Raw genomic sequence first — 25,827 nt, 5'->3', positions numbered from 1 at the left:
CGTGTATCTATCCTGCTGGACACCTGGCATCTTTGAACTTGTGCACTCTCAACCTAGTTGCCCGGGTCTCCTAGTGGCTATCCGCAAACACATCTCTAGTGTTGCTGGGAAGTGTTTCCTCATGAAGCAAGGTGCATGCCCCTTGTACTACATCCCCACCAACACTGAACCTTGACCGGCTCTTTAAGAACCTGGGGACCGCCTATTTGTAACTGCTGCTGGCTTTTATTTCCTCGTTAACGACCAATACCCTACATGTTGTGAGGCAGACTGAGTCGCTCACCAACACAGCCCACCCAGGAGACAACTTGCTGTGCCTGGTGACTGACAGCCATGACCCTTGTCTCCACAGTGCACACTCAGCCAAAATGGGAGAGAGTTTGAGAGAAAGACAGTAGCACCTGATAGAATGTTCCCAGGGGCCCTGGGAAGGAAAGGAACAGCTGAAGATGCAGGGAGTGTCCCCAAAAGGGGAACGTAGGAAGGAAAGGAGGGCGGGCGCCTGCAGGTGAGCCCTGAGTTGTGCTGGGTAGTCACTGGACCATCCGGCAGGATGGAGCTGGAGCAGGCTATGCAATGGGCTGGCAGCATGCTTGTTGTGAGGTGGGCTGAGGGAGTCGCCATGTCTACCCCAAGGGCAGTGGGGAGTTATGGATAGATCAGAGCAAGGATCCTCTCCAGGTTGCTGTGTGAACATGAGAAAGATAGTCACTCCACACAAAGGTCCCCAGGCATTTGGTGGCACCATGAAGCCAACTCCCAAATGTCACCTGGACTGACCACCATTCAGCCCGGCACTCTCACCTTGACATAGGCTCTGGACAGAGGGCAGAATGCTGTTGGCATGTCTTCTGTCTCTCCTTCACTCGTGGGGCCATCCCTGCCTGATACCATTCATTTCAGAGTGTTTGCACCTGCCGTCTCCTCTGTCTGGAATGTGTTTCCCCAGCTATCTGCCGATTCTGGCTCATTCCCTCCTCCCTTTATCAGTGAGGCTCTACCCTCTTATGCTGTACACTGTCTGGGACATCAGAGGTTCTCAAGAGTGACAGAGAGGCCGTCAGTGTAAAATGGCACAAGCCAGTCATTCCATGCAGTCCAGTTCCACGGTACTCTCTACCTCACAGACTATAGCATCTATGTTGCCATAGCAACACTGCGGTTAGGAAGGTGTTCCTCCCATTTCACAGATGACGAAACTAAAACTCAGAGGTACAGGCTACAGACCCTGAACCTTCATAGTAAACCCCCTCTTTCCCCATTGCTGGGCAGGTGGCAAAACATACCTCAAAGATGGCAGGGTTGGCCCCATACCATCAACCAGGAAGCCTGGGGTGGAACAAGAGACATCTGATTGCATGATCCTGCCCCTCAGAGGACAGGGCCATTGCAGTCTGCAATTCCCAACTAGCCAGGAACTTCCACCCCCACCCCAAACCCCTCCCCCACCCCCCGCAGATCCAACCCCACCCCTGGCACACACAGGCCCCTCCTCCTCTCCCCAGCAGAGGCCTAGGTCTACCTCCTGGCATGTCCCCCACAGAGATGTACCAGTTCAGCATACAGGAGTCAGCGCCCATCGGTACGGCCGTGGGCCGCGTGAAGGCCGAGGACTCAGATGTGGGCGAGAATACAGACATGACTTATCACCTGAGAGAAGAGAGCGGCAGCGGAGGAGATGCGTTCAAGGTCACCACGGACAGCGACACTCAGGAGGCCATCATAGTGGTGCAGAAGGTACCATTGCCATGGGCAGGGTGGGAGGGCAGGTGTCTGGGCTAGCTGTGGCATGGAGGGGGCCTCGTCTTTCCCCTCCAGGGTGGAAAACCTGGTGCCTTAAAATGAGGCTGAGAGAAAATAAGTGATCTACCAAGGTTGTGCAGGACGGTCTTCCTGGACTTGGCCATGGCCGTAACCACTCAGGGTGTCAAGCAATGAGGGCTATGACCTCAAACGCACTCCCCAGTGGGAGGCCTGAGTCTCCTGCCCTGGCCCACACATTGTTGCAGGCCTCTGTGTGCCCCGAAGAGGGAGTGCCTTGTCAAGGTCACTCAACTGGGACAGCCCAGTAGGAACACAAGCTCAGGGCCCTGGCTGCAGAATCCAATTAGTTTTCAGGTTTTTTTTTTTTTTCCTCCTGTGCCCCAACTGTAAGATAGGCCCCTGTTACAAATGGAGGCGGGGGGCCCAGAGAGCCCAGAGCACTCCACAGTTTTTTAGAGCCCACAGCACCAGAACTCATCCCAGCACGCTAATTTTCTCTCAACCCCACACTCAGCAGTCTGGTGGCTCCTGTAGGCGCCTGAGGTGTCTGTGGAGCAGGCAGTGGCTCCAGAGTCTGGCAAGCCCCGCCTGATGTGTGGTCTGGTTTTAGAAGCTATCAATCATTCCTAGGCCAGCAGCAAGCCAGGGAAAGAGGGGACTCAATGCTGTTGGGGAAGGAACCCCGGTACCCCCATACGACAGACATGAGCACACCACCATGTGACCACAGTCACTAAAGCTCGGCCGTTGAGTTCATCTTTGCAGGAAGGCTAGAGCCAAGCTTGGCCAAGGTGCTCTCTCTGCTTGGAGAGCCTCATTTGCTCTCACAAAGCTGAAAAGGCCCGTCTGATTGTCCATAGTCACCTCACAACTGGCGGCAGACAGCCACAGGCTGGAACCCAGGGCTGCATACGTCACATCTGTGTCCCCACTTCTCTTTGGGAGCCACGCTGGCTTGACTTTGAGAGACCACCTGCTTAGGGTGTTGCGGCTCCTTTCTGGCCCCGATTTCCTCATAGGTAAAAGAAAATCGCTCCTAAGTTGGCTATTAAACGGAGTGACAGATGGAAACGGACTGAGTGGAAGTAACCTGGGAACCCTCACCTTTCCAAGTGGTGCCTGTGTGGGTCCAGGCAAAAGCAGTTCCCTAGGAGTGCCCATTATGCTTGAATGGGTTGGTCTGGGCCTCTAACAGCTTACACTACAGTGGCAGCGGGCTGAGCCAGCCAACTTTGACCTTGGCTGCCAGCTTGCTGTGTCCCCTCTTCCTGACATCACTCACCAGGACCGTCACTGACCTCGCCCCTCTCCCCCTCCCCCCCAGCACCTGGACTTCGAGTCGCAGCAGGTCCACACAGTGGTGCTGGAAGCCCTCAACAAGTTTGTGGACCCCCGCTTCGCCGACCTGGGCACATTCCGAGACCAGGCAATCGTGCGCGTGGCCGTGACCGATGTGGATGAACCCCCCGAGTTCCGGCCACCCTCCGGCCTACTGGAGGTGCAGGAGGACGCGCAGGTGGGCTCCCTGGTCGGCGTGGTGACGGCGCGGGACCCCGACGCCGCCAACCGGCCCGTCCGGTGAGACCCCCGCCCGGGGCCACGCCTGCTGCCTGCTGTCCTGCCATGCACCACCCCAACAGACTGGGGGCGGAGGGGGGTAAGGGGAGGGGGAGCCTGGGAGCCAGAGAGCCCAGGAAGCAGAGAGGGAGCAGTTCCAGGCAAGACAGGGACCAAAATGGAGAGCCAGTGCCCAGAGGAACAGCTGGAGAAGTCCCATTTCCTTCTTTCTTCAGCCCACCTCAGGTGTCACTGGATAACCCACCCCCCACATTCAGAAGGAAGAGTACCAAGCAAAACTGGCCCCTATTTTCTTTTCCACGGGGTCACGTGCCCCCCTCAAACCCACCTACTAGTCTCTTCTTTAAAATGTAACCAGACTTCCTCCCTATACTCCCTAGCTGTGATCACAGCCCCGCCCAAGCCAGCATATGACCATGCTAGCCCTCCCTGCCTCCGTCCTCACAGAAGACAGGCAGGTCTTGCTCCAGTGTGGAGCTAAGTCTGGCCTCCTCTGCCCCTCACCCTCCTCTTAGATTCGGGATGAACGTCAAACTTCACCTTGACCTCAGCGTGAACCTGAACTTCCAGGACACCCCCAGGCCTTCTCTGTGTGCCCCTCCTCTTTGCAGGCCCAGCTTCTCTCAGTTCCCTGTCAGGGTCTTTGCTGCTGCTGCCCTGGGCACAGGTCCTCAGCAGCATCCCTCTCTAAAAGGCCTTCCTTGGCTCCTCTCCCCAGTGCCCACCCCCATTCAGCCCCTGTACCTCCCTCCCTTCCTCTCTCCTCTCTCCTCCCCTACACTGCTCACTTCCCAACCTGCTCTGATTTCCTAAGGTCAGAGATTGCCCTGCAGAGCCATGTTTGCTCCCCACTCCCAACCAGTCCCCAGAGAGTGGGGAGCCCGCCAGCTCACTCACTACTGCGTCCTAGGAAGGCGCTAAGGCTCACAGGCCCAGCGACCCAGCTATACTCCCTGAATAGCTAGAGGGTGAAAGAGACCTGGAACAAGACTGAGAAAAGAGACAGAGAGACCAGCAGTGAAAGAGAGAGACCAGGTGAAGCCTGGGAAGACAGAAGGCTGAGGAGCCTGTCAGGCAGCTCAGGAAAGAAGAATCCTAGAGAGAGGCAGGAAGTCTAACAGCCAGAGGCAGATCTGGATAAGGCAGAGAGGCAGGGCAGAGATGCTGGGGTTGGGGGGACGGGTGCTGTCCCTGGAGGGACTTGTGGACTGCAGGCTTTTAGGGAGGTCTTGGTTAGAAAACTCAGATAGAAGGAGAGGTAAGACCAGTTGTGGCAGAAACAAATGGACAAAGAAAGGGCCAGGTGGCTTCTGGCTTCTTCCCCAACTTCCCTGCTACAGTTAATGGGTGGGGGTGTGGGGCAGAATTTCACTGTGCGGTCTGAGAGATGACAGTCCTCTATCTTAACAGGCCTCTTAGACCCATGCCAGGCCCGGCCTGTACAACCTCACACACCAGCCTGTGGCATGCAAAGATCCCATCTCACTTAGCTACCATAGTCTGTCAGAGTGAGAGATGGCCTCAGGAATCTGGGAAGAATTCTTGGAGCTGGCGGGAATAGACCTGAGCTGGGCTTCTGGGTTTGGTCAGGGGTCGGTCACTCTAGTGGAGGAATGTCTACGCAGATGTCAGCAGCCTGAGGCTGTACCTTACAGAAAGGAGGAAGACACCAGGGCCTCACAGAGAGGGTAGGTGCTCACCCTCCAAGCAGAAGCCCAGGATACAGCCACAGCCCCTTGCCTTCCTGCCACCAGGCACAGCCTTTAAAAGCTGCTTGGCCTCTAGCTGGCCCCAGCTTTCTTCAGAAAGGGCAGTGTCACCCCTGTTTGTCAGAAAACTGGAAACTAGAGCAGCTCTGCTTCTGTAAGCATCACAGGGGGGCAGGATGAGGGGGCTGTCAGGCAGGTCAGTGCTCAGTCTGCGGCCCCCTCCTCTCTGCTTTGCTCTCCGCCCTCCTCCTCCATTCCTTCTCCTCTTTCATCCCTGCTGAAGGGACAGACTTTGAAACCGGCGTCTCACCCTCCTTCATCTCCCTGTGCTGGGCCCCTTCTCTGGTGCTCCTCAGATGTGGAGGAGCCCGCAGGGAGCTTGAGACAGGTCCAATTTAGCACCGCAAACATTCACCAGGCTTCCTCTGTACAGCTCAGAGCCAGGCCTGGGGACTCAGCCAAGGGCAGTTCCTGGGCCGAGTTCCCTGATGGTGGGGCTCAGACCTGAGAAGCAAGGCCAGGGCTGGACTGTGTGCAACAGAAAAGGGTCTGTTGCATGTGCTGAGACAGGAGCCTGCCCATATCAACAGTTAGCAAGTACTGACAGAGGCTATGAAGAAGCTTTGGGGTCACAGGGGGTCACTCTGCGTTGAGTGGGTCAGCTCCTGGGGTGGGGGGGGGTGGGGAACATGAGATGTGGGGTTGGCATTCCAGGGAGGAAGAACAGCAAGCGCAAGTGTCCTGAGATGAGCAGGCAGAACACCCATGTGTCCCTAGACGCAGAAATGAATTGGGGTCCTGAGAAAGTGCCTGATACAGTGTGCTGACTGTGGCTCAAAGGAAGGACCTGTCCAGGATCAAGGGCCTGGTCACAGAGCCAGAGTGGAGTCAAGGATGTTCAAGCCTTTGCTCTTCCAGCACACTGTCACACACACACACACACACACACACACACACACACACCACAAACATACACCCCTGCACACAACTCAGACCAGACACATGACCCTGTGTGTGCACGGGAGGCCTGACAGGCAGTTCTGGCCACACAGGGAGCCCTTCCACTCGCTCGATCGCTCACTCACTCACTGGCTCCCACAGCTAGACCCGGCCAGCCAAGGCTGAGACCTGTTGTTCAAGTCTTAACTACTTAATGGTGTCCCTGTAGTGTCCCCACCCCATCCATGGCTTTGGTGACTGGCTGCCTATTCTTAGACTCCAGCCTCTGTCATCCACTCTAAGAGGAAAAAAAGAAAAACCTGAAGGAAGTGGGGGAGAGGGAGCAATGGAGAGAAATGGGGTGGGGAGAGACTCGGGGAGGAAGGGAAGAGGAAAACAATGGAGGGGGGAAGAGAGGAGGGAGAGGCACTGGATTGTAGGGGTGCTAACGTCATTGAAGGATGAATTTATTGATGAGGTCACAGCTAAATGGGTTAGTGGAAAACACAGACACACACCTTAAAAAATTCACTCCACCCTGGAGCAGCCCTCTACAGTTTGTCATGTGTCTTCATTCCCTTTCAACAACAAATATCAAACCATCTCCCCTCAGTCCTGTCTCCTTCAACACCCCCACCTCCACTCCTAAATCTGCAAAGGGGCAGAGCTCTCCAGGATTCCTTTTAGCTGAGAACCCCCAGGGTTTTGTTTGTTTGTTTGTTTTAAAAGATTTTTTGTTGTTGTTGTTGTTTGGTTGGGTTTTTTTTTTTGTTTTGTTTTGTTTTGTTTTGTTTTCGAGACAGGGTTTCTCTGTGTAGCCCTGGCTGTCCTGGAACTCACTCTGTAGACCAGGCTGGCCTCAAAGTCAGAAATTCGCCTGCCTCTACCGCCCAAGTGCTGGGATTAAAGGTGTGTGCCACCACACCCGGCATTTATTTATTTTATGTATACACTGTAGCTGTACAGATGCTGGAAAATGAATTCGGGACCTCTGCTCACTCCAGCTCCGCTCGCTACAGTCCTGCTTGCTCCAGCCCAAAGATTTATTTATTATTATTATTTATTATTATATTTAAGTACACTGTAGCTACCTTCAGTCACACCAGAAGAAGGCATTCGATCTCATTAAGGATGGTTGTGAGCCACCATGTGGTTGCTGGGATTTGAACTCAGGACCTTCGGAAGAGCAGTCAGTGCTCTTAACCACTGATCCTTCTCTCCAGCCATAGGGTTTGGTTTTACCCCTCTCCCATGCAAATGCCTGCCAGGGTCAGGATAGGGCCAAGGAGATTGGAGCTCCATCCACTCAGCCTTTCTTTGGTTAGTTCTACAAGCCCAAAAGAATTCTGGGTCTAGAGTCCCACCTGTGGATGGGTGCAGAGTCTAAGTCTACAGCAGAGTAACTGTGCACCATCAGCGGAGAGGAGCAGGGCTGATCCTCGTGCACCTTAATGAAAAGAAGGACAGGCCCTCTAGAGAGGACGGGCTCAAGGCAGGGACTCATAGCCTGGCGGCAACAGTGACGCAGCCTGTGTCAGCCACACTCAGCCGAGTTTATCCTGGCGGCCTCAGTACCCTCGTCTGCAAAGTGGGAGTGATGATAGCAGCTTATGGATGTCTGGCAGGGTCCTGTCCTCTTACAACCCTGAGTGACCCAGATAAGGCATTTGCTGAGGCTTAGGTCACAAAGGTCAGAGCAGGGGACAGCTGGCAAGCGTCCCATGCATGCCAGGGAAAGGGGTCAGCTGGAGTCAGAACTTCCAGGTCAGCATCCCTGGCTAGCCAGGGGCAATGAAGGCAGAATGCTCAGCAATCCAGAACAGGAAGCAGCAATGGCTCCGGGGATGGGGATGGGGGGTGGGGGGGAGCCTGGGGAGGGGGCAGGGAGAGTTCAAGATCCTTCACACCCGAAGAAAAACCCACGTGTGCTCACGCACACCAGCACAGCAAAGCAGCGAGCCCAGGTTTAGACTTTGTCAGCAGAGAGAAAGGTAGAGAATGACAGAGGAGGACACCCGATGGCCCCTCCATAAGCACTGGCACAGTCACACACTTTTAAAAATCCACACTGCAGCTGGAGAGATGGCTCGGTGGTTAAGAGCACTCTGGCTGCTCTTCCAGAGGTCCCGGATTCCATTCCCAGCAACCACATGGCTCACACCTGTCTGTGACTCCAGTCTCACCCTCGCACAGACATTCACGCAGACAAAACATCGATGCACATGAAATAAAAATAAAATTACGGGGAAAAAAATCCACTCTGCCTGTGGCACTTCCCTCTACAGTTTGCCACACGCCTTTGCCCCACCCCCAACAGCAAACAGGAAATCGCCTCCCCCTCAGTTCCCCCAGTCCACACCAGGGTGCCAGGTGCCTCTGAATTAGATGTATACACAAACTGAGGAGGTGGAAGACTGGTTCAAGGTCACACCCGGCACCCAAGTGACAGGCTATGCAAACACAGTATGCTCAGTCCTGTGCAGGTGCCGGATCTCCGCAGAGAAGATGGGGAAATGGAGATCCAGAGAAATGCAGATCATGTAACCAGCCCAGGCTTCTCCAAGGCTCTGAGCTCTGCAGCCATTGCTTCCCCAGGCCTCAGTTTCCCTCTCTGGGTCTGGGGGGAAGAGCAGAGGCAAGGGCTTCCCTCCCTCCCCGGCTGCTTTATCCTGGCTGCACAATGCGCCTTTGCCTGCATGCCAGGCCTTTGTCTGTGTGTAGCCACAGCACCCCCCCGCCTGTGTTATCAGTGCGGGAAGTGGCGACGGGCGCTGGCAGGGCCTCTCTGGGCCTCCGCCGCCTGAGACATGTGTTGGACACGGGCCTTTCAGGCCTGGAGCTGAAGCACAAAGGCCTGGGAAGAAGGCGGAACAAAGGGCTTTTTCACGCGCCAACTGAAAAGCTGCAGATTAGCAAAACCGCTGTGCAGGCTGGAGGAGCAGGGCCAGCCTCAGACCCTCCCAGACCAGGCTCAGCTGCTCTGGGTCTGGGGTCCACATGGCTACAGATGCATTCTAAGCTGCCTCTACCTTCTCTTCTGCTCAAAATATTCACAACCCTAACTCCTGGTCCTAAATACCTCTCGCTGGGTGTGGTGGCACCTTTAATCCCAGCACTTGGGAGGCAGAGGCAGGCGGATTTCTGAGTTCGAGGCCAGCCTGGTCTACAGAGTGAGTTCCAGGACAGCCAGGTCTACACAGAGAAACCCTGTCTCAAAACAAAAACAAAAACAAAAAAACAAAACAAACAAAAACAAAAAAACAAAACAAACAAACAAAAAAAACCCCAAAACCTAAATACCTCTCCCCACCTCCAGCTCAGCCATTTTATAACCCTTGCCATTCCCTTAGCAGTCAGTCCTCGAATGCCTCTGCCACCCCGAACACCCTTCAGTCCCCCTCTCTCCATAAAGTCCAATTGTGAGGTCTCCTTTTCAGGAAAGCAGAGAGAGACATCTGTGACTTTGTCCCAGGAATGTGGTCTTCAGCCCTCTCCACAGCTGTAGGGTACAAGTACATAGTCATGCTGACCATCCATGGAAACTAAGACTCAGGATGCCTGCCCCTGCCCCCGCACCCCTTCCCCCCCCACACACACACACACTCCTGCCCCCTGCCTCTGCTATCCATCAGGCACCACTCCAAGGAGACACTAAACCAAGTCACTTTCAACACTGCCCTCTGTGTCTCCAGGGCTTGGTTCCTCTCTTGGAGTAGGGTGGATGAGGGAGATGGGGGGCACAGGCTCTTGGCACCAGGCACATTTGATCAGTCCAACCCTGCCTCCCACTCAGGTACGCCATTGACCGGGACTCGGATTTGGAGCAGATCTTCGACATCGATGCGGACACTGGTGCCATCGTGACTGGCAAGGGGCTGGACCGTGAAACCGCTGGCTGGCACAACATTACTGTGCTGGCCATGGAAGCTGGTGAGTTGGGTCATTAGGGGAGGGGTGCTCAGATGACTAGGCAGGGCTAATCGTGGCTGGGCCAGAGCAAAGGCTGAACTGTCAGTCAAGGTACATGGGGCGGGGAGCAAGGGTTGAGGTGGGGTGAAGAATAAAAAACTAGTCAAGAGCCCGCCTAGGAGTAGGTGTGGTAAAATCAGACCTCCAGGACAGAAGATCTAGTAGAGCCCACAAGAAAGGAAGGGCTAGTGTAGCGACCAACTTTCTTCCCAGTCACAGACCGTCTAGTACAGGCCTAGCTCTGTTCTAGGGCCTCGCAAAGGAGGGGAAGTCCCTGCCCTTACAGGCGAGAACTGGGCCAGTCACAAGCTGAGAAAAGGTAGGTGCGATTAGTATGTCAGACCATATGACAGGACCCAAAGGAACAGTAGACCAAGGAGACTAAAACAGCTGGCAGTGTTCCTCTGGAGCAAAGGCTACTCTGGGGAGATCGTTTCACAAAGACCTCAGGACGATCAGGACACTGTGCATCTAAGCGAGAACAGTTCCGGCAGGAGGAACAGACTGTGCAAAGGCCCTGGGGTGCGTGGTAGTTGCTTGGTATGTTAGAAGAACTGCAGGAGGCCAAAATACTTGGAGTGGGCAGAGAGTGGCGCTGGAGGGGAGGAGCTGGGCTTCACGTATCCTGAGTTTGGAATGGGGAGGGCTTCCAGCATTACAGCAATGCTGTCTGGAATAGACCAGGGGGCTTAGGAGAAGGGCGGGAGCTTGGTCAGAAGCAGCAGTGTTGGGGGAGGGGTGATAGCCCAGGCTGGACCAGGAAGAGAGGGAACGAGAAGAATGATGGGCAGAGGGAGGGAGGTGCTGATGGAGCAGGGTCAGGAGCTTAAGCGTCCAGAGGTCAAAAACACTAAAGGAATTTGGCTATGCTTAGGAGTTTCCGGAAGTGAGGACCTAGCGTGGAGCCACTGGGTAGGTGGGGTCTAAGCTGGGAAAGGAAGGGAGGACCCTGGGATATAGGTCTACATAAATAAGGCTGTGGAAGTAGGGAGCAGAAGAAGGAGACTCATGGAGACCTGGGCAGAGCCAGCCAATGCCAGCCAGGTCTCCTCTGTCCAGTGGTGCTCTCCAGTGGTGCCAGTCACCTCTGCAGGTCTTGTTGGCAAATTGTTAGGAAGCGTCATGAGTGACTCCAGAGATCCTGTTAATCTCTGAGTCTCAACCTCAGGGCGGCTCAAGCCGACCCCTGCCCCCCACCTCCGAGCCCTCCTGCTGACCTCCCCCTCCTCCCTGTGCCCGCTTTCTCTTCCTCCTCCCACTTCGGAGGCCCTGCTGGCCCGTGGCAGGGCCAGGGCCGAGGAAGTCCCTCGGCTGAAGTTCCCTTAGTCTCTTTCAACTGCGGTTTAAAGGAAAACACAAAGCCGGCTCAGCCCTCAGCGCGGCGTCTGCGAGCCTTTGAATCCACTCCCCCTCCACTTGGAAGAGAGAACAAAGGTGGCTGGGAGGAAGTAGCGCTGGACTGGGGTGGGGGGAGTTCCTCCACCTTGTGAGCCTCCCCTGCCAGCTCCAAGGCAACTGCAGCCACGGAGGCTCTGTGGCAGGCGGGACAGAGAAGGCATAGGCCTGGCTGCCAGGCACAGGTGCCTATAGATTGTCACCCGTTGGACATCTGTCTGCTAGCAAGTCTCTTCTTGAGTTAAGCAGAGTCCTCTTACCTGTAGGTTTTGCCTGGGGCTGCATGGCCTCCCTCTCTCTGCTCTCAGGATTTATTACATCTCACTCAGCTGACCACAGGGATGGGAGTGAGACTATCAGAGGGGCAGGGTGGCTACAGTCTGGCTTGAGAAAAGGTGTATGTGCTTAGTATGTCAGGGGTTTGAGCTCCTTTGAACTGCCCGCCACAGTACCCGCCCACTCCTTACCTCTGTCCTAACCAACAGGAAACAGAGCACTTCCTCTTCTCAGGGCAGAGAAATCAGCCAGGGTTAGACCATCTTCATTTAATATTTCCCTGGCTGGCTCCTTCTCCTCCCACCGAAGGCCAGTCCCTTTACAGTGATGAGGTCCCTGGGTCTCCGTGTCTAAGGAGTTGGTTCTACAGTGGCCCCCATATGTAGCTAAGGAAACAGAGTCAGATGAAGTCCCTTCCCTCTCTGGCCTGTCTGACTCCAGAGCTCAGCTCTCCCTGTGTTGTGCTCTAGTCACATTTTCTTGGACTGGGGCTGGGGAGATGGCTCAGTGCTTTCTAAGTTCAGGTCCCAAGTTTTTACATAAAAGGCGAATATGATGGCATAGTCCCAGTGTCAGGAGGTGGAGACCGGCAAATTTCTGGTGCTATGGAGCTACTGGCTAGCCAGCCTAGATGAATTGGCAAATCCTAGGTTCAATGAGAGATCCTGAGTGAAAAGTAAAGGTCCAGGAGGATGGCTCAGAGGGGAAGGAGCTTGCCTTAAAGAACGACAACCCGAGTTCAGTCCCTGGGACACACAAGATAGAAGGTGAGAACCAACTCCTGCAAATTCTCCCCTGATCGACCACACTGGTGTACTGTGGCGTGTATGTGCCACTACACACACACACACACACACACACACACACACACACACATAATAAAAAGTAAGGTAGGAGGTTAGAGAGATGGCTCAGTGGGAAGAGTGTTTGCCATGCAAAAGTGAGGGCCAGATTTCAAATCTCCAGCACCCACATAAAGTGATGTGGCAGGCCACCTGTAACCCCAGTTGCTCATGAGGAAGAGACAAGAAACCTCCAGAAGGAGTAACCAGCTAGACTAGCCAAACTGGCAAATCTGAGTTCAAGTGGGAGACCCGGCCTTAACATATAAGCAGAGAGTCATAGAGAAGACAGTGACATCAATCCCTGACAAAACATACACGCACACACACACACACACACACAAATATGCATGTGCACACGCACATACACACTCCCACACAAACACACAAACTCACAAATGTGCACAAACTCATAAACACACACAAACTCACAAACATGAACACTCACACAAACACACACAAACTCTCTCTCACACACACACAATCTGCGTCACCCCTACTCACACCACCTTTAAGCCATCTCTAATGAAGAGTTGCCATATCTGCTTCACAAATGAGGAAACTGAGGCCCCAATCCATAGAGCAAGTCCATGCAAGCCCAGGGTGACCCCAGTCCTTCACACCAGAAGTCTGTCTGAGCCCAGGTGCAGACACACACACACACATTGGCTCCACCCTCAGGTCCTGTGTCCTCTTGCTAAGGTGTTCTCACAACTCCCTCAGAAACAACCAGGGATGAGCAAAGGGGTCACACAGCCCCACCTGCTTTCAGGCGGAACAAACAAGAGGTGACAAGGATCAGAGGGGAAATATTTATACACGCTGCAGCGCTCTACGAGCCCCTCTGAGGATGTCGCCCTCAGCCAGAGCAGCCGCCTGTCACGCTGGATTACCTCAAAGGCTTGGGCCCACTTAGTATGCTGGCTCCTCTCTCCCGAACCTCTGAGTCATCCATCCTTCCCATGCAGGCGCGCCTTCCACTGACATTATCTTTAACGTTTTGTAATCATGAAATATTAATGACCAATATTGAATTTAAAGTACAATTTGTGTCTGGATCCTTCGGTAGAAAGGGCAGTTGTAAAGGGAGAGTCCTGAGTGGGAGGGGGAACGTGAGAGCCAAGGATGGGGTAGAGGGGTTAGACGTGAGGGTACATGTAGCAGGCTTCGCCAGGGTCATCAGCTCACAGCTGACCAGCAAGGAAGGTGGCTGAGTGGCCATGACAAGGAGTTGCCTAGGTCCTTTAGAAGCAGCCTGCAAGGGTCACCCTAGGCCAAGTCACATCTCACACATGCGTTCAGACGCATGAGACAATGAGAAAGGTTCCCTTTGTGTGGTCCTGGCTCTGTGAGCTGCCACCTGGCTCCTCTTCCTGCCTCGTCCTCCCTTCTTTAAGTTGGCTGTAACTCCTCGTCCCGTTGGAGGGCAGGAGGGACAGAAACACGAGACTGTGGTGGCCTCTGTTTATTCAAAGGCATTGATCAGTGTCACATATAAAACGAAAATCCCCCCTGAGTTCGGAAATCACATTTGTCCGGTTCCGGTAAGGTGCCTGACAGATACTTAGCAGGTGTTATTAATAGCCACGGAAGGAATCTGAGGCAGGGGGATGTCAGAGATGGTGGCCCAGTTCCCCCATACTCCATTTCACACAAGGAAGGAGAGGTCAAAGGAGGAATGATTGACTTTCAAATCAATCCTCTCTGTCCAATGCTCCTTGGAGCACTGTGGAGGGAGCACAAGGCTGAGGAATGAGCAGGTCAGGAGGAGAGGTAGGAGGTCATAGTAGGTAGGGCTCCAAGGCTTCCTCCAAGGAATCTTCCCTGTGTCCACCCAGCCAGGGACTGCTTGTCTAATACCTCATGGGGATTTCTTGCTGAACAAGTTGGGCAGTGGCTTACCTGAATTCCCAGTAGAGCAGGGAACAGGGCAGGGGACAGGACAGAGGAGGGGACAGAGGACAGGGCAGGGGAGCCTAGAGTGAAATCTAGGGGCTTTGGGAAGGACTGGCTCACCACTGAGGGACAGAAAAAGGGGGATTCCAAGGTGTGTCTCTGGGAGAGGAAGTTTGTTTTTGTTTTTGAGATTTATTTATTTATTTATTTATTTATTTATTTATTTATTTATTTATTTATTATACAGCATTCTTCCTGCATGTATGCCTGCAGGCCAGAAGAAGGCACCAAATCCCATTACAAATGGTTATGAGCCACCATGTGGTTGCTGGGAATTGAACTCAGGACCTCTGGAAGAGCATCAATGCTCTTAAACTCTGAGCCATCCCTCCAGGAAGGGTTTTTTAAGAACTGGGATTTTTCTCTTCCTGTGAGCCAAAGCTGGGAGGCTTAGAGACCCCTCTGATAACAGAGAGATGCACATGGCTGGAGCAGGGAGCTGAGGAGGGCCTGCAGACATTTGCTAGCCCGCACAGGAAGGGTCTTGCGTTGTCCTCTGTGGATCTGGAAGCTGGCGTGTTAGGGAGCTAGCACCGGTCTTCAGGCAGAAGAGAGCTGTGATCAGATGTGGGGTGTTGGTGGTTTCCTTGGCCTGCAGAAGGGTGGACAGAAGGAAGCAGAGCAGACTGGAGACAGCAAGCTAGCTCGCACTAACTCCATGTGGGGTGTCAAGACAGGGCTGGTGGGCATGGATCACACTGACTCCCTCTTCTCAGAGGTGTGTCAACCATCACTAAGCTCTTGCTTGCTGAGTGATACCTTAAGAAGTCTTAGCACTTGGCAGATACCAACAGGGCCAGAGATTGTGGTGTCTACAGAGTCTCAGGAGGATAGCCCCCTCTGCCCCAAGGGAAGGAAACCTCTCCAAGGCTCCAAACCCCGGAGATACTGTGTTCAAGACCCCACCCCCTTTCACCCAAAGTCTGTCCAGTCTTGGAGGAGTCTCGCCCACAACAAAGGCAGAGCCCATTCTCCACACACTGGAACCAAGCAGAGCACAAAAGTCCTTGAGAGGGACAGAGAAGGTACCCGTGCCTCCTGGTCCCACGAATAGGGCACAGGGACAGGGCAAGAAGTACCAGGAGGCCTCTCGGGGCTGTCCCCACACCCTTTGCTGGATCTGTCTCTGCTCTCTACCCTCCTCCTCCCACGCCTGCCTGGGCTGTGGGTAATTGGGAAGATCAATCTTTCTGCCCAGCTGGCTGGCTCTAATCAGAGCCTAGCTTGGGATGCAATCTAATTCCCTGGGGAGGAGGGAGGAGGGAGGAGGGAGGAGGAGGAGCTGAGCTGGGGCCTCTCAGGGAGAGGGTCCCTGCACTCCACTCCTCTGCCTGACACAGTAAGTGGGTGCAAAGGTGGTCCCATTCTCCACTCTCAAAGCCCCATCTCACTCCTCTCTGGGCTCCTCTGTCTGTGACCCCCAAGGAGAGCATCCACACCCCCTGATTTTGCTGACGTGGTATTGGTGTCCCCTGTTCCTGTCATGGGTCCTTGGAGGGGTGCAGCCACATCATCCCCTGGACCTTTCTCAGAGTTTGTGCTAAGCACGGGGCAAAGGCATACATGCCACAGACAGGGAACATCCCTCACTGCACACCTTTATTAAGCACCTACTATACACCGTAGTATGCAGTGCAGTGTTCTCCTTACACATGAATAAGACCGGCAGAAATAAGATGTGGGCTCTTTAAACACTTGCTTTGCAAGCACAAGACATGAGTCCAATCCCTGGAAGCCATAAAAAGGTGCTAGGTATGATGGGAAATCCTGTAATCTCAGAGCTGAGGAGAAAAAGACGGGAGAATCCCTGGGATTCCCTAGCTAACTGGAGTAGCCTAGTCATCACACCCTGAGAATGACACCTGAGGTTGTTCTCCGGCCTCCATGTGAACATTCACACACACACACACACACACACACACACATTTTTAGAAAACAACACAAGGTACCAGGGGAAAGCCATGACAGCATGTAACTGGAAAGCCATGTGTGTGTGGTGGTGAGGAGACCATTATTAAGAAGCAAGCCATCAGGAAGGAGCTGAAGGGCAGACTCAGGGCAGAGGAAGGAAGGAAGAGGGCCAAGGCCGAGAAGGGGCTGGCCATCTAACCCAAGCCATGAGATCTTGTGGGGGAAAGTACAGGACTTGGTCTGAGTGCAGTCACGGAGAGCTGCCTGGAAGAGGCAGGACCCTACGGGCCTTGAAGAGTTCTGGCAGCTGAGGTGTTAACTCGATTAGAAATGTTACCTCTAAAGCCAGGTTCCCTTCTCTTAGCCCTGCTCTATCCATCCTTCCAGTGAGAGCTTAGGGAAGCTGCTTCACCTCTCAGAGACTCTTTTCTCATCCAAAAAGCAGCAATGGGTTCCTCCTGCATCCCACAGTTGACTGGATGATGTGGGGAGGCACAGACCTTGAAGGTGGCTTGATATGTGTCTGCTGCCTTCTTGGGAAAAGATAGCACATTCCTTCTGGTCGCTAGGCAGTGCCCCATGTCCTCTTCCCTTCCCATGGACCCCACCCATCTCTGCTTCCTGCTCAGTTGGGTCTAGATCCCCTGAGAGTGGCCCTGCCGGAAGCTGGGTTCTTCCCTGGAAGAGATCTGAAGTGGCCCCACACTCTGACCCCAGGGCCTTTGCACATGCCAAGCCCTCTCCCCCAGAGCAATCTTCCCTTCCTCTGGTTACTTCCCAGTCAGATCCCAGTAGAACTGTCACTTGCTGCATGGAAAAGGTCCCCACCCCCGCCAGGGTAGGTCTCTCCACTCCTGTGCTTTTGAATTCTTACACAGTCTGGAGCGCTGTCTGTCTCTGCCTCTAGACCAAAGGACTATGTTGTGCTTGTTCATTCCTGTGTCCTTGGTATGAAGGAGACTCCCATTCCACAGTTGTCAGCAAAACCCACAAGCCTCTGTTCTAAAATGTCCAATCTCACCCCAGCCTCTGTGCTTATGGAACCTCTGGGCACCAGCCCCGTGCTGACCAGCCCCGGGGTTCTCCGGCCCTAACTCCGCGCTCTCTTTGTGATCCCAGAGCCTTCCTTCCCAGCCTCTTCCGACCCCCGGGGCTCCACCTGCCACCTCCCCAGATGCTCAGCGAGCCAACAGACGAAGGAAGCACCAGGCCAGAGCACGTTTAATTTTAATTTAGGAATCGGTTAGGGCTGCAGGCCTGCTCAGCTCTGGGCTGTCAATCAGCCTTCCTCAAGGCTGCATCAATTAGTTTAAAAATATTGAATGTAATTTTGCCTGACACAACATATTGCAGCTACTGCAAAATATAATTTATTTTAGAAGAAGAAATAATTAAACTAATTTGCATGTCAGTCAGCTGAACTGAGATGGCAATGGGGGGGGGGCAAGGCCAGAGGGGGAGACCTGGCCCCTGGAAGGGGCACCTGCCGCTGGGCACTGGGTGAGGTCTCCTTTGCCCAGAGTCTGTGCAGCTGCCACTGGATTAACAAAGGCCCAAGCAGCAGGAGGGCCAGGCATTGTGTCTGGACCACACACTCAGAGTTCAGAGGCTCAGGGACAACTCCAGGGATGTTCCTGCCCCTCCCCTCAGTTTCCCATCCACAGAATAGGTTTGACATCACCTTTTCATGGGCTGTGTGGAGACCCATGGGAGGTCACAGACAGGAGAGGATGCTGTAAACTGGACAGGGGTTAAGATTCAACAGTGCTGGGTGCTTGGTGCCGCGACAGGCCCCTGGAAGGTGCTAGAGGTGGGTCTCACTGCCATTGTGAGTATGAGGGACACAACTCAACCAGGCAGGACTGGAAGGTACCAGAGGCCTGCCATTCACCCCAAGGCAACATTGATAAGCTGGGTCCATGACGAACCTCCCTGGGCAAGGCCAACCCTCAGCACTGGCATTTTTGAAAGCTTCCCAGGTGACTTTCTCGGGGGGGTGGGGGGGGTGGAGAAGCATCGCCTAATGTTGAGGGCACAAGGCACAGTCAGGAGCACCCATAATTCCAGGCCAGCCCTGAATCCTGGGGTAAACACTGCAACATGGACAACCTGAAGGCACACCTCTTAAGTCAGGGCCCTCAGCTGTCCAGCTTTTAGATCTGAGACCCTTATGCAAGCAAACGGGCTCAGGGCTCTCCTAGGAAGTGACCCAGGTGGGACATGTCGGAAGGGAGGCCAACAAGAGCCAGGTGTGGAACAGCAATGGTGTGACAACGACAGGGGTAATAGAACATGGGTAGAAGGTGACTGCCCTTCATGAGAGGACTGTCAAGTGCCCAGGTCTTCTTCTTCACCTCTCCTCTAGCCCACACCCCTGTTACAGAGGCAGGCTGCCAGGGAGGACACTCAGGCTTTCACTAGCCCCCCCCCCCATCAGCTGAGAGACAGACACCTGCCTGCATCCCTCTCCCCCTGCCTCCCAGAAGCACCCCATCTGTCTGTGGAGGTTCTCTGGCAATGTGCTCTTAAAAATAACAGCTCACTCGGCATCCCCAGTCACGATTCCCCTCCCTCAGTCCCGGAAGAACCCCTCTAACTGCTGAGGTGGCAGATCTGGGTAAACTAAGGAGATAAAGTGCCCTCCGCTGAGGGGAACTCCAGAGAGGGGTCAGCAGTGCTAATGAAGGGCCTCTTCCTCTTCCTCCTCTTCCTCCTCCTCCTCCTTCCCCTACCCCACCCCTGCTCCCCAGAGGTCACCCACCTGCCCGTCCCACCTCCAGCTCTTTTAGCTTCAGCAGCTGCAGTCAGCATCCGGAGGTCTCTGAGTTCAGAGGAGGCAGCAGATGGGTCCACTTCCCCCCAAACATGGGGTGCACGGCTGCCTGGGAACTCCCAGACTGCCCCCAAAATAGCTCTCTGTTAACCCAGCTGGAGACTCCTGTTATTCATGCATCTTCTTGAGAGTGGGATGTCTTTTCCTCTCCTGGGGGATGTACCTGCAGGGAGGGAGCAGGTAGACAAGGTTAGTAGTGAGTGTGCTAGCTGAGGTTAAAGTGGCAAAGCACTCTGGGAGGGAAGCTGGGGGACCAGTGGTCAGTGGAACTGATCCAAGAGGCCAAGCTGAGGCAGCCAATTCTCTGGTGTTGGACTGCTTGCTAGATACCTGGGTACCAGTTTTCTGTGCTGGGTATGTAGTTCCAAGCACTTGAATGACATCAACCCTTAACCAATCCGTTCTGCAAGCAAGCAAGAAAACCCAAGCTCAGAGCAGTCACTCTGAGATCACAAAACCCCTATGTGGCAGAGGTGGGCTAGGTTTTAACCATTTCATCATGTCCAGCACTTTCCAGGGATAGAAACTGAAATCAGGTTCTTGCTAGCGCCCAAGTTCTAGGTCAGGGTTGATGTTAGCCACACCTGAAATCCAGGCCTCTTCGCAATCCCTTCTGACTTCACTTATTTGCCCAACTGTGAGGGGCAAGCTTTTCTGTGCCTTTTGCTGGAGACCTGGAGCTAAGTAAAGACAGGGCCTTGAGTTTATGGGTATCCTGCTTTGCTGGCGAAATTTGCCTCCTCGAACTCATCTGGCCCTTAAAGGATTAGATGTGCTGAGACCAGTAGTTTGGGGGCTCAGTCACCAGCTGACCATGGTCTAAACAAGCCCACATGTTTTAGTCTCTCCTTTGCAGTGTGGGAACATGAATTGTAGTAAACCACAGGGTCCACAGGATCCACCAGGACAGCTGAACGATGGACGTGTGTGCTCCGGAAGCATTCGATAACCTCTAGGGGACAGGGTGACAGTGATGGAGGCGACGCAGTGTTGGAGTCAGGGGCTGACCTGAAAGTACTGCTGGTGATTATGGTGGAGGGGACAGTAGGGATAACTGGCTGGTCGTGGCTGTGGCTACGCTGGCAATGGTGCTAATGCAAGTGTTGGGAGAGGTTAGGATATTGGTGGTGGTGGTAGAGGGGTGGTGGCCATGAGGGTGATAGGGATGATGAGGGTGGAACGAATGGATCTATGGGGATGGTGGTAGCAGTGGTGAGGGTACTTCTGTGTATTACATAGTAGGGTTAGGGAGGACAGTATTGCTGGTCATCATGGCGATGGCTTAGTAGCAATAATGATGTAGTGATGGCGACAGCAGTAAAAATTGTAACGATGAAGACTGTGATGGTGCTCCTGGTGGTGATGCTGCTGATACTGCTGATGAGGGGGATGATGGCGATGGTGATGGGTGGGGTGATGGTGTGGGTGTTGGTGTTGGTGATAATGACGGTGATGGGTGGGGTGATAGTGTTGGTAACGGTGACAGTGATGGGTGGTACTGTTGTCTGGCCAAGGAGGTTATGGTGGTCCTGGCAATGCAGTTGATGCTAATATTAATGATGAAGGTGGGGATGGTGGATCTGGTGGAGACTATGGTGGAAATGGAGAGAACGGTAAAGATGGTGACCATGATGGTAAAGATGGAGCCACAAGAGTGCAAATGGTTGTGGAGATGGAAGAGAGGGTGGAGATAGACATGGCGGAGAAATGAATGAGATGGGACGGGAATGGTAGATATGGGGGATGGCAGAGGTTGCAGGTGTTTAGGAGGCTGTGTCCCCAGCCCTGGTCCTTGTACCCATGTGGATAACCCACAGTGTCTGTCGGTGTGGCCCCACTGTCTAATCTCCTAGCAATAGGTAGATCATCTGGCTGGCCCTTGAAGCTCTTGCTCTCCTCCCTGCTCTTCCCGCAGACAATCATGCTCAGCTGTCTCGGGCATCCCTACGGATCCGAATCCTGGACGTGAACGACAATCCCCCGGAGCTCGCTACACCCTACGAGGCAGCTGTGTGTGAAGACGCCAAGCCAGGCCAGGTACCCACAGGCACTGGGGGCCAGAGATGCTGTCACGCGGGAGCCCCCTGTCCCACCTCACGGTGTACCCCGCTTCTCACCCTACTAGCTCATCCAAACCATCAGTGTGGTGGACAGAGACGAACCCCAGGGCGGCCACCGCTTCTATTTCCGTCTGGTACCAGAAGCACCTAGCAATCCGCATTTCTCTCTGCTGGACATTGAAGGTGAGCTTCCAGGGAGCCACCATCCCCAGGGTGTGTAGGGGAGGGGCTGGCTCATTGCCTTCCTCCTCTGATCTCTGTGTAGAACCGAAGACTCCCAGAGAGCCAGAGCTGGGTCTAATGTCACAGCGCCTGAGCCAGACCAGGGCTGACACCCAGCCACTGGCCAAGCCCTGAGGAGCCACAGACTGAGGGGACACAGCCACAGGGCAGGGAGTGGCAGTTGAAAGGATCCTAGAAAAACATCCAGCTGGGTGGACAGTAGAGAACAGTCCAAGTGACAGAGGAAGGCAGCATTGTACACACACCCCACCTGTGATTCAAATGTGTCCCCAACTCAAGTCACCTGTGGCATCCTCACAGCCACCGTGGAGAGAGGTTTCCCCCATTTTAGTTGTCTTAGAAGGAAAAGGGACTTCTCCAGAGTTCTGCAAGTCTTCCACAGCCTATGCCTACAGAACCAGTTGGGTTCAGGTCACATCTACACCTGGGACTTTCATACCCACACTCATAGGTACCACACACACACACATGAACACACGCAAATACACATACACACACATGCGTGCACATGCACACACACGCACACACACACACACACCAGTCTCTGTACAATACAGATGTTCCTTTAGTCCCCCACCCCTGCAAAAGCAAACTGCCCACCTGTCTGATCTGAGTGTTCCATGACACCCCACTCTGTCCTCCAAGGTCCCCACACTGGAACTTTAAAAACAGGGCTGAGGGAGGCAGATATCAATGGACAGGAGTGAAGACCCCAGGAGGGACCCCAGGCTCAGAGACAGACTCTCCATGACTTCCTGGCAACTATCTGTCCTTCTCTAACCCCAAGTTCCATTGTCTGAAAATGGGGCTAATACAGTAGTCGGGCATCCCAGAGGAAAGAGGGTTACTGGGGTACGCTGCAGACCTTAAACTCTTCCTTTCTACTTTTAGTCTCCTAAGCTCCATTGAGACATAATCCCTGTGAGATGAGCTCTGCCCAGGGCCCTGGGAATTCAATGACAGGAGAGAGAGAATCCTCACCCGTGTGGGGTTCATATTCTACTGAAGCAAGACAGACGCTAAACAAATCAATAATACATCTAGCACAGTGAGTGGCCAGGGAGGAGGCGTAATACAGCCTTGTTCCTCAAGAGCCTGGGCCCTGTTCTGCTCCTTGTAGGCCTCTGGGCTCCAAGAGCACTGTTGGCCCTTGTAGGTATTCATCAAAACGTGCAGCATGAAGCTGAAACCCAAAAGCATTCTGGGAGGGCCTCCCAGAAGGGATCCACAATGAGTAGGCAGTGAAATGAATGGGGAGATGGCTCAGCAGGCAAAGTGCCTGCCATGCAAGCATGAGGACCTGAGTTCAAATCCCTAGCACCTATGTAAGCTGGGCACAGTAGCACGGGTCTATTATAACTCTGTCAGCAAGGACAGGGGGGATCCTGGGAGCTTGCCACCAGCCACCATAGTCTAATCAGTAAATTCCAGTCCAGCAAGACCCTGTCTCAAAAATTAAGGTGGAATACAACGTCGGAAGACATCCGACGTTGACCTCTGACCTCTCACACACAGAGTACGCCGCACGTGTGTGCTCACACAAGTATACATCACACATACAGATACTCATGTGCACACAAATAAATGAAGACTAAAAGCACCCGGGGAGGGAGCCAAGCAGATAACCAGAGCGAGAACAGCCTGGTGGCAGAAGCACCAAGTTTCAAACAAACAGAAAACAGGACAGAAAGTGATTGGTCAAGAGGCATGGGGGGCGGGGCAGACCACGTTGGTCTTCTGGTCCTGGAATGGTTTCAGACTCTGCCCCCTCCACGGAGAAGCCTTAAGGGCTCTGAGGCCAAAAATGTCTGTAGTCCCCCGAGCCATATAAAGAGCCTTTACCAGCCAGTGCCTCTACTCTGACAATTGATTCCCAAAGGAGGATGACAACAGCTAGACCTGGACCCTGGAGCCCCTGCTGTGTCTGGCATTAGCCTCGCCCCTGAGGGCGGGGCATGGCTATGAGTAAGGCTAAGGCTGTGGGAGGAACCAGGGCTCAGAGCCAGGACTATTTAAATCTTTTTGGATGTAATTCAATAACCAATACAAAGCAGCCCACACATCCCTCCCTTGGTATCCTGAGCTGGTGCCCGGGGACTTTGTCAGCCCTGTTCCTGCCTCTCCAAGTTCAAGGGTCTCCACAACCTCAGGGCCTGGGGTTCAACCCCTCCCCCGCTGTTTCTTCTAGTTTGGGGGCCTCCTGGGCTCCCTTCTGGGGCATAAGCATTAGGGAAAGAGTAACCTTAGCCTGCTGAGGTTAGAGCAGCTTTGGAAGGTCTTCCCCTCCAGTCCTTCAGCCCCTTCCTTCCATGTGCCAACCCCCAACCTCCTCGCCATATAAATATCTTAGGTGGCAAGCGGCTACCCCAACCCATCTGCTTCTTTGTACAAATGTGTAGCCAGTTTGGAAATGTGATTTATAAATATTGCCTTTGCAGCCAGGGATTGACGCTGATGGATGTCGGGCCAGATGGATGGATGCTGCTTCCGGGCGCGGGTCCCACATAGAGGGGTGGGGCGGGCCAGGGATGGTCAGTGGCTTCCCAGAGGACGGCAACTGGATGGGATCAGGATGATACCCCAGGAATCCCCTTCCACTGGGAGGGGTGTGGCAGGGCTCTGAGTATTTAGAACATCTGGCTGCATAGTGGGAGAGAGCAACCTGAGACAGCGTCTCTGTCTTGCTTGTCAATTGGAGGCTGGTCCAGGGCCAGGCACTCATTTCTCAAATCTGTCTACTTCTCTCTGCTGCTACTACTGTTATTGTCTCACACAAAACACACCAGCGCTTCCGACCTGTAGACCATGTCAATGCCTGTATTTTCCTTTATAAGTGTCTTTGGCTACGGGGCAGGTTCAAGCCAGGACGGAAACCATGTCTGTCTTATTCACAGCCATGTCTCCAGGGGCTGGAATAATCCTGACATATAGACAGTGCTCAGTTCAGATTTGCTGTGGAATGAATGGATGATGTATCACCAGGTCACTTCTTGGTTTAACACCCACGAATCAATAGCCTCCTGTCGTTTTTCAGAAAATACTGCAAGTCCCTTACGAAAACTGGTCCCCTAAACTTCCCAGGACGGGCTTCTGCCTCCTCCAGCCACAGGCTGTGTCCCAACCTCAGCGGCCGCACGTGGCCATGCTCAATTTCCAGACTTGTCCACCCAGAATGAACGTTCACACGGGTGTCTGTCATTTCTCCCAAGAAACTTCCCCTGACCTCCTGAGCATCGTCCTGCCCGGTTAATCGGTCTTCCTGCACTGGCCCTTCCCAGCGCTCCCATGGTCTGTAATCCTAGACAGAGCTGTGGGCTCCTTCAATCGGTGTTTGCTCCTCACATTAGAATCTGAGCTCTGATCCAGGCAATAGCTGATTTAGCTCTCCATTGTTTCCCCCTCAGCAGCCAGCAGGCAGCAGCTAATGAAGAGCTTCCAGAGGAAGAGAGAGGAAGGGAGGGAAGGAAATGGATTGGTGGATGGAAAGAGAGGGCAGGTGGATGAATGAGTGCAGGGTGGTAGGGGGAAGGAGGACGCATAGATGGGTGAGGGATAAGTGGGGATAGAGGATGCATGGATGGGTGGACAGGTAACAATGAAGAGCGAATGGACAGATGGAATACGGAGGTTGGGTGTATAAATGAACAGTGGGTAGGTGAGTGCTGGAGGGCAGACAGGTGTTGGATGGGAAATGGGGAGGAGACGGAAGATAGCTGGGTAGATGCTGCAAGGCTGAAAAACGGATGGGTACATGGATGTACGGATGGGTGTTGGAGTATGATGTATGTGCATATGAGTGGATGGGTGACAGGAAGTCAATGGATGTATGGGTGACGGCTAGAGAATGGATGGACAGACGGATCCGTGGGTAAATGGTAGAAGGTAGATGGAGCATGGGTGGATGATGAAAAGGTATGTGTCCATGACAGCTAGAGACTGGATGGGAAGATAAATCTATAGAGGGATGGTAGAGGGTGGATGAGTTGATGGATTGGTCTGTAGACTGGTGATAGTAGATGAACGAATTGATGAAAGATGGGTGGATAGACAGACAGATAGCTAGACAGATGGACGATGAAGAAACAAGTCATTGCTTTTTCTTTTATATTTTTGCCTGTTGTAGTTTTTCACATTTGAATTCCTTATTATTGATTTGTTTTGGTTTGGTTTTTGTTTTTTGTTGTTTTTTTGTTTTTTTGTTTTTTTTGAGACAGGGTTTCTCTATGTAGCTCTGGCTGTCCTTGAATTCATTTTGTAGACCAGGATGGCCTCAAACTCAGAGATCCATATGTCTCTGCTTTGTGACGGCTGGAATAAAAGGCATGTGCCATAATTGCCTGCCCTAAGTCATT

At 53.5% G+C, this 25,827-nt stretch overlaps 1 protein-coding gene across 2 annotated transcripts in view; it reads left to right on the top strand.

The window, feature by feature from the left end:
- Cdh22 (cadherin 22) overlaps positions 1-25,827 on the top strand; it is a 123,840-nt gene that overhangs the window by 90,456 nt on the left and 7,557 nt on the right. For both annotated transcript variants that reach the window (XM_021156302.1, XM_029469594.1), the window contains 5 exons: positions 1,544-1,737; positions 3,089-3,342; positions 9,784-9,920; positions 21,088-21,209; positions 21,298-21,415. In XM_021156302.1, the coding sequence (XP_021011961.1) occupies positions 1,544-1,737; positions 3,089-3,342; positions 9,784-9,920; positions 21,088-21,209; positions 21,298-21,415 (825 nt within the window). The remainder of the gene's footprint in view (positions 1-1,543; positions 1,738-3,088; positions 3,343-9,783; positions 9,921-21,087; positions 21,210-21,297; positions 21,416-25,827) is intronic.

Source organism: Mus caroli, chromosome 2 (genome assembly GCF_900094665.2).
Source record: "Mus caroli chromosome 2, CAROLI_EIJ_v1.1, whole genome shotgun sequence".
Lineage (NCBI taxonomy): Eukaryota > Metazoa > Chordata > Mammalia > Rodentia > Muridae > Mus > Mus caroli.
The sequence above is the reverse complement of the archived record's forward strand: the minus strand, read 5'-3'. Positions and strand labels throughout refer to the sequence as shown.